Genomic DNA, 12353 nt, shown 5'->3' with positions numbered 1-12353 from the left:
TATAATTAATACAATTATTTAATTATACAGATTGTATTTTATTATGTTTATTATTATTATATAATTATACTAACTATGTATTATATGGTTTCTAGTTAGATTTTATCATTTGTATTGAACATTGTTTTTCCCTATTAGAACCAGGGAAGGTGTCAGATCTGGTGATGGAGAATCTGTCGGATCGTGGCTTGCTAAAGATCACCTGGACACTTCCTCCCGGAGAATGGGAGCACATCCGTGTGGTGCTGTCAAATGGAAGTGAAATCCTGGTGAACCAAACTGTGGAAAGAATGGCAAATGAAATACTTTTGTCAGGGTTACATCTGCAGCCTGGCAGAGTGTACAGCATGGCAGTCAGTGTAGAGAATGGCGACCTGGCTAATACTGTCTATTACCAGGGGGAAATAGGTAACCATTTGTCAATACTCTCAATAACTATAAATGATCTAAAATACAAGCAGGAGAAGACACATTAAACCTGTTTTAAAATTGCTTACTATTCATTATAATTAATTTGAATATTTTATGCATGCCTCTCAAAACACCTGAACTTCAGGACTAAGTCTCAAATCCCGTTCACACCAAGACGGTGCAATATTCACATATAATTTGTCTGTTTAGATCAATACAAAAGAAATCGCTAAATAAATGAAAATGCTAATTTACTCTCTGTCAGAAGGTGCCAATTTTAGAAAAACTATATTTGTTTTCTGTCAAAATGATTGAAAGCACTTTGAAATATCCATCGTTTTAGTTAATGATAACTTGCCTTGATTAACGCAGCACATATTTATTACTGCAGAAATGTTTAACATGTCAATATTGCTGCGGAAAGATCCATCTGAGCTTTTGGGGTTATTCATGGTCCATTGAAAGTAATTTGTTAATGCTTTTACACTTAACTTTCCTTTTGATGTTTGATTGTTGAGGGGAATAACATTATTGTATCTAGTATTTGAAAAGGCTTATGATCATTGTATTTGTAACCGAGAATTATAACTAACATGCGAACAAGATCAATGACAGTTGATCAAATAACTCTTATTAATTGCGGAAAGCATCATGGGGTGTAGGAAAAAGTTGGATAGATTGGCCAGAAAAAACCGAAACAGAATCAACCAAAAATTTTATGATGAAAATTTGTCTTGGTTGAACAGGCTTTTAGGCTGTGTTTGAAACATACTAGCATACTGTATACTGCGCAGACTATATGGTTTATTGTTTTAAAACAACAATAAATATGTATGTTATGCTTTTGTTCTGTCACGTGAACTCATCACATAAAATAAACACATTTTTGCATTTTTAGTAAAATTTTGGGTAAAAATGTATAAACTTTTGGCAGTCTGAAAAGTTTTTTAAAGAGATATTAAAATAATATTCTGGGTACAGTTGTTAAGTACAGTCAACAGGATGAAATCTGGGTTACTGGAAAGTACTCACAAAATAAAAAAAGATATATACAATTTAATGGGGACCAAGCGTTAAAAATTCAAATATAAACAAGCATGATTTTAGTGTGACTCACTAACCTTTTTCTGGGTAAACTGATATCGAATTTTACAATGGACCCTTTCACATTTCACATTTCACAGAAGCGGAAGTCGTCATATTTGGCTAAACCTTAGTGGTGAACTATATCAAATTAAATTTCAGATTTGCTCCAATAGCAAAAGAAAAAAATCCATGATGTTTCCACGACTTTCCAAAAGAGGGAAAAATATAGAGAGATTGATTGCAGCAGTCAGAAGACGGAGGGAAGTCAACTTTTCCAGCACTCCCTCAGCCGTTGTATTAGAAACACCCTCGCAGAAGCGTGCATTTGTTTGTTTTTTTGTAATTTACTGCCAAGGTAATATAACACAAAGAATAGCATTATAAATCTTTTTTATTAGTATTATTAAAATATGAAAAACGTTACTATATTTGTGATGTTGATTACTGTGTAAACGCATCATCACAGTCCTTGAAAAAGGTCCATGACAACGTGACAAGGTAAACCCTAAAAACTGTAATTGATTTAATGGAAGAATATATTTAAGTGGTTTTATAACATTATAATCTTAACTGCTTTATTGTAAATTCTTAAAAACTGGCCCATGCACCTCATGCAACCTCAATTTTTGACATTTTTAAAATAATACTGCCTGAAAGAAATTTAGAGTGACTGTGTGCTATTCCTAACACTATTTCCAATTGTATGTTGGGTTATGTAACATCTTTCTTTTGTTGTTGGTCTTTTTCTTTTCAGGTCTTCCACCAGTATCTGAACTGCACATTCGTCACTCAGATGAGACCTCCATAAGCGCTCTGTGGACTCATGCCTCTGGCTCATCATCCCGTAATGGCTACGTCATTCAGCTTTTCCAAAGCAACACGTCTACAGTTATTCAGACACGCACCTTGAGCCGTGATATGAGAGAGTGCACCTTTAATGTCCTCACTCCTGGTCGCCTGTACGACATTACTGTAACCACCATCACACGGAACATTCATAGTTCTGCTACACTAAAGGGAAGAACATGTAAGGTTCTCTCGCCATTTTCCAAGAAAGATTACTCGTTTAATACTAGAAGTGATAACCGTGTTTACCGTCTGCTGAAACTGATGATTTTCTAGTTTTTTCTTCTTTGGAAAATTGTGTTAAGACATTTTCCAGGTTTTCTTGTCTGTACAAAAAATCTAAAAAGCTTTATGCATTATGAACTAACATCAATTGAAAAACGAATTAACAAAAATATTAAATTTCAATGCATTAACAAATGTTAACAAACTGTAATTATATTATTAAAGGAGATGATATATTTTAAAAATCTAATTGTAATCAAATTTTGTGTTCTCAGTGCCTTTAAAGGTAAACCACCTGCAACTAAGTAACAAGGGGAATACAGACAGTCTGAATGCAAGCTGGGAGAAACCACTCGGGGATCTGGATTTCTACCACTTGCTGCTGTTACGGGTCGAACAGACGGTGCACAACATTTCTGTTTCAGCAAACACAACCTCCACCCTGCTCCCATTCCTCAGACCCGGCGCTTTACACAAGTTGGTGGTTACCACAGTCAGCGGATCACAGACCTCCAAACTAGCCGAGGCTGAATGCCGCACAGGTACAATTCCGTGTGAAAGTATGTAAAAACCAGTTAAACCTGGTTTGAAATAAACATTACTCAAAATAATGCAAGTGTTTAAAAGCGTACAAAAAACCAGGTACACACTTTCCATGGTTAAAATGCACTCCATAAGCTATAATGCAGGACTGGACTGTTGAGGCATTTGTTGATGCCTATTCTACATTATATTGAGATTCAAATGCATTCATAAACATTTTTTAATTAGTTGTGTATTATTAAAAATAATTATTACCATATTATATATTGTTATTTATGTATTAACCCATAAAACAAAAACATATATTTTCATATATTATGTTATATGAGTTGTTTCAGAAGATGCAAAATATGTATTATGTCAAATAAATTGCTAATGTAGATTTTAAAATGGATTCATGCATAAATATCCTGATACATTTTTTGACCATCTTTTTTTCAACTAACTATTTTCCCACATTCAATTCACAACACCATCCGCGCAAAACTTTTCAGAGTTAAATACAAAGGGGATTTGTGGAATTTCAGGAAGCTCTGCATAAAAGGAGCAGGTCGTTTTAAACACATCCTGCCGGGCTCAAATGCTCTTTCTATTTTCAGCCAGTGTTTAATGAACTCTTGTGAAGTGACCCAAACAATGGAAGACAGTTGCACAATCTACAGCAGCTAGACACAATATATTTGCGACACATGAAAAAATTCTGTACAAACATTTCAGTTTATTCAACATGTAATTGTCACATGCACACTCGCGTTTGGAATGTTCCGAGTTGGATTTGCCTGTGCATATGGATTTTCAGTTTACCGGAGATACCTACCTGCATTTCTGTTTATGGAAGTTTCAAGTTTGAAGTATGGATTGAAGTTCGTGTTGACTGTTTATTAGAAAAGATGGTAACCTATCACTGGCTTTGATTAGATCGATCCAAGTCTATGTTGTTTAAGTTTGCTAAAGGCTGTTTTAACACTTACCTGTTGACTCACCTCAAACTACTTGGGCCCTATCATACACATGCCGCAATGCGGCGCCAGGCAAGTGTGTTTTGCTAGTTTCAGCCCGACACAGTTATCTTTTTCATGTCCTGCGCCATGTTGTTTAAATAGCACACGTACACTCTGCTTATTACACACACAGGGGCCAAATATTAAAAATAAAAGGATTACAATGTAAAAGATTTGTAAGCCGCGCTCAATCGAACCAATGGGGTCAGTCGATCAGCGGGGAAGGTTTCTTACGTGTTCCGTCTTTTCTCATGGCAAAGTATTTTGGGTTAAATGCAATACATTTCTCATATGTATTTACTCGTTATTTCATCTGACTCCATAAATGAAAGGTTTTGATCATATCTATGCATCAACAGGGTCAGCTATGAGTTTATTTCTCTAAATGTATATATTTATTATCTCTCTGTGGTTTTTAGTGCCAGCTGCTGTTTCTGACATCACCATCACTAACAGTGGTCCAGCCTTTCTGAATGTGTCGTGGAAGGCAGCAGAAGGAGATGTGGACAATTACATGGTGGTGTTAAAGGACCAGGAGAAGATCGTACACACACACACTGCATCTAAAGCAACCACAGAGTGTGTGTTCAGAAGCCTGGTTTCCGGCCGACTGTACACCATCTCCATCACCACACACAGCGGCAGTTACAAGAACCAAACGTTTATACAGGAGAGAACACGTAAGAAATTATTTCATTGTATTATCCAACCCGGTCTCATGAAATGCATCTCTATAGCAAGCATTGTATTTATCGTGCAATTTATATGTGAATATAATTTATGTGCATATGATATGCAGTATTAATCTTAAGAAAATATGTGAATTTAAAATTTTCAATCATGAATTAAATCTCAAAGTTGATTTTTGTTCTTACCAGTTGAACTTTACAAATGTATTATTATTAGTATTAGTATTAGTAATGTATATTAGTATTAGTATCAATTACTAAGTATTATTATTAACTTTAATCTACTGAGAACTAAAAATAGTTCATTTGATAAATGTAGGCCCGGTTTCACAGACAGGGCTTAGATTAAGCCAGGAGATTTAGTTCAATTAGGACATTTAAGTATTTTTTATAAATGTGCCTTAGAAAAAAAAAATTACTGGTGTGCATCTTGAGACAAAACAATATGGCACTGATATATTTTAAGATATGCCAGTGCAAGTTTCTTTCAGTTAAAAACAGCTCAAACATGCATTTCAGTCTGTGAAACCGGGGGTTAATATCAAAGCATTATTAAGGACACACTATCCAAAAACACAAACAATAAAACAGACAAATACCAAAAAAAATAAAAAATTCAGACAGTGTCCTCAATATCACATAGTTATTTACATATAAGCAGCCTCATTCCATCATTATATGCTACGTTGAGTTTCTGCATGCTGCTCTTTCTGTAACACTGCCAAAAATGGGAAGTATAGGGGTACAATATGAGCTAAAAAGTGTGGTCTTCACAGATCCTGAGCAAATACTAAATTTACGAATCAGCATATTAGCTTGTGCATACTTCATACTACACATACTTCATACGACACAGTCTGTAAATGTCCCTATCATCAGACGGGTCATCAGTTATTGTCACGCGTGGCTGCAGTAAAATAGCTCATGAAGAAAAAAGTCATTAATATAATCCACAGGAGAAGCGCAGGGGAAACCGCAACCCCGTTACATAGCCGCTACGTTTACACGTGGACGGCTTTTTTCCAAAATCTCAACTCTGGTCGGAGTTTTTAGAAAGAATCGTTTTCAGAGGAGAATTCTCCGTTTGCGTGTAAACGAAGGGCACAACCGAAGGGAAATGGGGGCCTATAGCAACTGATTAAGCAAGACTGTCACACAGAAAACAGTGAGGACTGAACTGAAACTGTGCATAACCCTGACAGTTATATAATGTCCTAAGTATTAAGCCTCATCACATACTTTAAGGACAATACCAGACAGAGAGAAGTCAGGAAATGATGACTTCCTGTCCTCCCTACTCCTAATCATAATATTTACATTGTACATACAATTTTGCATTGTATTTAATGTCAAAGTCTGAGTCTGGTTAAGGTTTTAGGAGGTTTCAGTTAAGATTGTTTATCTATTTATTTTAATGAACAACTTTAATGTTAACCAGAGTATAGTGTTGCAGATTTATTCATAAGAAGCGCATGTAAAATGTACTTACTCGAATAAGAACTGAGTAATATTAATTAACTACATGTACTTAATATATTACGGTAGTATATTCCGGTATATTCCCAGGGACAGCAGATGTAAATTAGCTGTTTGCTAACTCCGCTGTTAGGTGCAATTACTCTATTGTTTATTTTTACAGGGACAATGCGCAATTAAGAGTAAAGTAAAAAAAGTAAATAAAGTAAAGTAAAGTTAGGGTTTCGCTTAGGGTTAGTTACTTGTAATTATGCATAATTTACTGTTATTACTATAGAAAGTTAATGTAGTAATGTGTAACTTCGTCACCTTAAAATGAAGTGTTACCCATTTAATTACCAGAAATTAATTCATATTTACATTAAAGATGTAATGTTTTTTTTTATGGTATTATAATTTTTGAAAATATGAAAATAATGAAATAGCATTTTAACTCTTTCAGAGCCATCCACGGTCCAGAAGCCCACCGCCATCCACTCAGCCAGAGATGACTTTCTGAAGGTTTACTGGAATCATGCCTCTGGGGATTACGACTATTATGAAGTGGCGATCGAGTATAACAACACACGTCTTCAAAGTCAGAAGCTCAAAAAGACACAAAGTGAGTGTCTGTTCAGTGATTTGGTTCCAGGACGTCTCTACACCGTGACCATCAGCACTTGGAGTGGGCAGTACAACTCTACAATCTCTATACATGGCCGAACATGTGAGTGACAGTATGTTTTAGTATCTCTTCGCCATGTTATAAGGAAACAAGTATTGATGTTGTTGCAACCTCTCATTAAAAATCTAAAAAAATTACTGTAGAGAGAACGGTGTCGTCTTAGCGGGCCCTAATTTAATAAAAAATTATCCTTTTGACGAAAGTGAATCAATCAAAACTTTAGCTGGAAAATAACATTATTCAAGAACCACTATAAAGCCAAAACAATCTCTGTTACCTTAAATTATACGTTTATCTCTGTAAAGCAGCTTTGAAACAATCTACATTGTTAAAAGCGCTATGTAAATGAAGATGACTTGACTTGACTTGACTGATCACAAAGCACTGTCATGTCATGTCATCACCACTTAACTTTCGATTCAATATCAAATTAAAGTTTTTTTTTGATATACCAAATTATTTGCATCTATCACCTCAATTAATTTGACCTCTAATGTACCACATCTTCACAAAAACTTTTATATATTGATGGATCTTAGTGTTAATGCCTCTACTGGTGAATTCAAAATAAAAATAACTAAAACTTCAGAAACACTTATCAAGCTTTATTTTTTATCAAACATCATTTAATTAAGAACCAGAGTATGGTTTTGCAGACTTATCTGTGTGAAGCACATGTACAAGGCGCTGCCATCCTGTTTAAAATGACTCCAAACCTGAAATGAGCTTATAATGGCAGAGTTACAACATTTAATTATTGGAAATGAATTATACAAAATCTAACTTAATGGACTAGATAATGTTTATGAAAACAGCTTTCAATACAAGATATTTAGAAAAACCGGCAGTATGTTAAGAATTAAGAAAAGAGTCAATGTGAAATTTGAAAGGCGAGTTAAAAACAATTTCCATATTAAATCGCTTTTCAGCGGGTGGAAGGGTGGAAAACAAAAAACCTTTGAAGTTGAGAAAATCAAACTTGCAGTGTGATTTTATTGTGACACATTTTGATTTTCAATTTTTGACCCTGATAAATGACATTATTTTTCACTTTCTAGTATGAGAAATAAAAAACAGTGGACTACAATAACATTAATCTTATTTCACTCTTGTGTTCTTCAGTCCCGGGTGCTGTGGGTAATTTGTCCCTGACGGAGTGTGGAAGCAGTTTTTTGAGGGTGAACTGGACGTCTGCTCCAGGAGATGTCGATAATTATGAGGTTCAGATTCTCTTCAATGACACGCAGGTGTCACCAGCTGTGCATCTGAACAGCACAGTTAGGGAACACCTGTTCTCTACGCTCACACCAGGCCGGCTCTACAAGATGGTGCTGTCTACCCACAGCGGGTCATACCAGCGTGCCGAGATCCTTGAGGGCCGCACAGGTACTGCAAGATTTTTATTGATCATGTACAACTGCTTGAACGTAATCTCAAAATGTAAAAATGTTTTGCTCCAAAATCAAAAGAAAGGTTTAGAAATTATTATTTTTCCATAAGGAAGAATATTTGTTTTGAATTTGCATTGTGATATAATTGTCATGGATTCAAGTATACTCATGGTAGTATTTGTTGCCCTGCCTTAAATGTATGCTTATTTAAATCATTGTAATACAGTTTTTGTTTCTGTAATACAGTAATACTGTGGGTGTTACAGTGAAGGCACATGTTTTCGTTTTATTTTATTTTTTTTATAATTCTTATAAAGAATAAGAATTGTCCATTTTGATTTCATTGTGACTTTAAATGTCCTATTACCTTTGAAGTGTGAAACATTACTTTTGATTATTTCTTTAGTTAAACTTTCTTTATAAAAAAACTAAAATTTTGATGAAATAATTTTGTTTGACTTAAAAGTGGAGCAAAAAAAAATTATCTGAACATATTTTTGTGAGATTCAGCATTAAAAAAAAAAAATCACAGATTTTACACATTATATACACTCAACTAGGTGTTGAACCTGATGGGATTTGAGTCAAGACATATCATTATCATCATCACCACAGTTGTATATCCTTTGTGTAACAGCTGCATTGTTTTTTTGCCATCATACCACCCAGTGCCCAGTCAGGTTCAGAGTGTCCGTCTGAGCGCTGGCACCGTAGACGGCAGTCTCAGAGCCTCTTGGTCTTCTGGTGATGGAGACATGGACTTCTACTCAGTGTACCTGTTTCAGGAGACACATGTCAAGGACACCAAACAAGTCCCAAAACACATCACACAGACAGAATTTCACAACCTAGAACCTGGTCAACTTTATTCAGTTACCGTGCAGTCGGTCAGTGGAACTCAGACGAACAACAGCACAACTAGTGGCAGAACCGGTGAGAAACACACATATAAATGGTGGTTTACATGTCAGAACTTCTAGTGGAAAGACAACACTTCATGAATTTGATTAATTAAATGATATTGTCAAGTGCTTGAAACCAGAAACTACAGTCTAATGTGTGTGTGTGCGTGTGTTTCAGACCCCTCCGCAGTCACCGGCCTGCGGGCAGATAATGAACTCAGCACACACAGTCTGTTGGTGAGCTGGACGGCAGCTGAGGGTATTACTGATGGATACAGTCTCCAGTTACTAGATGACAGTGACAGAGTGATTGCCAATTCCTCTGTGCCCAACGCTAACAACAGCTGCCTGTTTAAGAATTTAACGCCTGGAAGGTGGTACAAAGCACACGTTCAGACAATCAGTGGCACTGCCAAAAGCAAGGATGTCACCACTAAGGGACAAACACGTAAGGCGCCTTTTGTGTGTTTAAAGTAACATAAAATCAACATTTACCCAGTTTACTTCATTTTTATTTGCTTTAGTAGTATTTTCACAAGTGGTAGTAATATGTTCACTCTTAGTAAGTTATGCAAATGAAAAGTTAAATAGTATTATGAAAGGTAGCTACTGCAAATTAAAAGGTATTATCTGTAGTAAAAAGGATGCTTTGTGATTTAGTATAGAAACAATTAAAACATATATTTTGTGCATATTTTATCACTGGACATGGTTTTTATCCATAGTATTTTTTTGTTGCTATGTAAGATGCTATGTCTGTGCAATGTGAAAATGTAATAACTTGCACCAAGTTAATTCCACAGATAAAACCAAACCATAGCATTTGAAGCACTGATATTAAAATTCCTAGGACCACATTTACTAACAGCTTGCACTAAATATCTTTTGGGATTAAAAAAAAATAATGTCAGAGTTTATTAAAAAATACACAGTGGAAAAATAGCACTAAAAAGGCGTGGACAGAGTTATTTTTGCGGCTGGCCTTCTGCATCTGTTGAAGTTTCCCTTTCAGAAGCAAAATTTGTGGGAGGAGAGTATTAAAATGAGCCACGCAAGGTGATTTACTAAGGCTTGCGCTAGTCAATTTACTTGTATTAAACCAGTCGTAATTTGCGCTGCTGTTGGTAGTTTGTGTTGGTCATTATGGAAATGATCCGGCTGCCTCTGTGTTCTTTAATTTGCATATCGTCAGCAGATCACGCACAGAAACATCATGTGCAATTAAACCTCTACAAATGATCCAGAATGCTGCAGCCCGTCTTGTCTTCAACGAGCCCAAAAGGGCCCACGTCACTCCTCTGTTCATCTCTCTGCACTGGCTACCACTCGCTGCTCGCATCAAGTTCAAGGCATTGACGCTTGCTTACAGATCGACCACAGGCTCAGCTCCCTCCTACTTTCACTCGCTCCTACGAGTCTACATCCCTACCAGAAGCCTGCGATCGGTCAATGAGCGACGACTCGTGGTACCATCACAGAGAGCCACAAAATCACTCTCCAGAACATTCTCATTCACGGTTCCTTGCTGGTGGAATGATCTCCCTACCCTCATCCGGAATGCAGAATCCCTGACCACATTCAAAAGACAACTGAAAACTCATCTCTTCCGTGAGCACTTGACCTAAAAAAAAAAAAACTAAAAAAAAAAAAAAAAAAAAAAACCTCTCCTTTACCCTCCTTTGTTTTGGCTTATGCTACTCTGAGCAATTCCAGAACTTTGTATTTTGAGCACTTCTTGCGTTATTTTTGCTTCTTCACAATGACTCGCTTGTTGTAGTCCTCAGTTGTAAGTCGCTTTGGATAAAGGCGTCTGCTAAATGACTAAATGTAAATGTAAACTCCTAGCTGCGCTTTTTTGGTTTTGCGCTCTCATGCTAATATGTCCCGTTTAGTAAATCTGTCCCATATACTTATAAGCAGACATTTATTATTATTGACGGTGAACGGCTGATATTAAAATATTTTTTTTCATTTTGTGTAAATACATAAAAAAAACTTAAAATTCAATAATTTTTAAATCCTAGAAACAATTATATAAACGGAAGTGTATTGAAATGCATGTGTTTTTAAAGATTACTTTTAACTGAGTGTTACATGACAGCAAATGTAATCTAAATGTAACTAAATGAAAATCGAGCATGTAAAATTGATAATAATACACACACAACACAAATATATAAATAGAAACTAACAGAGAAAAAGAGATTCCAATTCTTTACCGATCAATGATGACAAGACAGTTTAGAAAACCTGTTCTCCAAATCTCCTCAGGTCCAGCAGCAGTGACCGGACTACACATATGCTCCAACACAAGCATCGAGCTTTCATTCTGCTGGGCTGCAGCAGAGGGCCGGGTGGACGGGTATGATCTTGATCTGTACGATCAGGACAAGACCCTGCAGTCTCACAAGAAACTGGGAAAAGATGCTCTGAACTGGTCCTTCACACAACTGTTGCCAGGAATGCTTTATAAGATGATGATCCTCAGTCGGAGTGGGAAGCTGAGCAGTCAGTCATCTATATGGGCGCGTACAGGTGAATACTGAAGATCTTCTCAATATTAATGAATTATGAATGTTTCCTAGTTAAAATGCTTCGCAACATTTCCCTGCTCTCCCCAAAAAACACTCTGTCACTCTCCATAGGTGTCAGAAACTTTATTAAGAATCAATACTTGTCCCATGGATTAGATTTTTTAGGGACATTTTTTACCTTCATTATAGCACAAGTTTAGCACTTCAGTCGTTATAACCCCATAAATGGATCAAATATATTATTAGACTATTACAAGAACTAAAATTAGAACTAAAATATATTTCTTTAACAAATGTAAAACTTAATACCAATAGGAGCTTGCAAAAGAATGAAAACAACTTAAACTGTAAATGTGTGCTAACATATGTATGAAAATGTCTCGGGTTACACATGTAACCCTGTTCCCTGAGAGGAGAACAAGACGCCGCGTCATGATATTGATGCTTATGGGAATGCCACTGCAGGAGTCGGTGTCTGAAGTATGTGTCTATACGTGCCAATCTGATTGGCCAAATGTATGGACCTCATGACACAACAGTGCGTAACCAAGTCCATAAATAGACACCAGAAACATGCGTCGACAG

At 36.1% G+C, this 12353-nt stretch overlaps 1 protein-coding gene across 1 annotated transcript in view; it reads left to right on the top strand.

Moving 5' to 3' along the window:
• Window positions 1–12353, top strand: part of ptprb (protein tyrosine phosphatase receptor type b) — a 52608-nt gene that overhangs the window by 13734 nt on the left and 26521 nt on the right. The window contains exons 5-13 of the mRNA XM_079623269.1: window positions 139–408; window positions 2252–2524; window positions 2844–3110; window positions 4532–4792; window positions 6720–6983; window positions 8064–8327; window positions 9002–9265; window positions 9413–9682; window positions 11506–11769. Coding sequence (XP_079479395.1) covers window positions 139–408; window positions 2252–2524; window positions 2844–3110; window positions 4532–4792; window positions 6720–6983; window positions 8064–8327; window positions 9002–9265; window positions 9413–9682; window positions 11506–11769 — 2397 coding nt within the window. The remainder of the gene's footprint in view (window positions 1–138; window positions 409–2251; window positions 2525–2843; window positions 3111–4531; window positions 4793–6719; window positions 6984–8063; window positions 8328–9001; window positions 9266–9412; window positions 9683–11505; window positions 11770–12353) is intronic.

This window comes from Phoxinus phoxinus, assembly GCF_949152265.1.
Source record: "Phoxinus phoxinus genome assembly, chromosome: 9".
Classification (NCBI taxonomy): domain Eukaryota; kingdom Metazoa; phylum Chordata; class Actinopteri; order Cypriniformes; family Leuciscidae; genus Phoxinus; species Phoxinus phoxinus.
The sequence above is the reverse complement of the archived record's forward strand: the minus strand, read 5'-3'. Positions and strand labels throughout refer to the sequence as shown.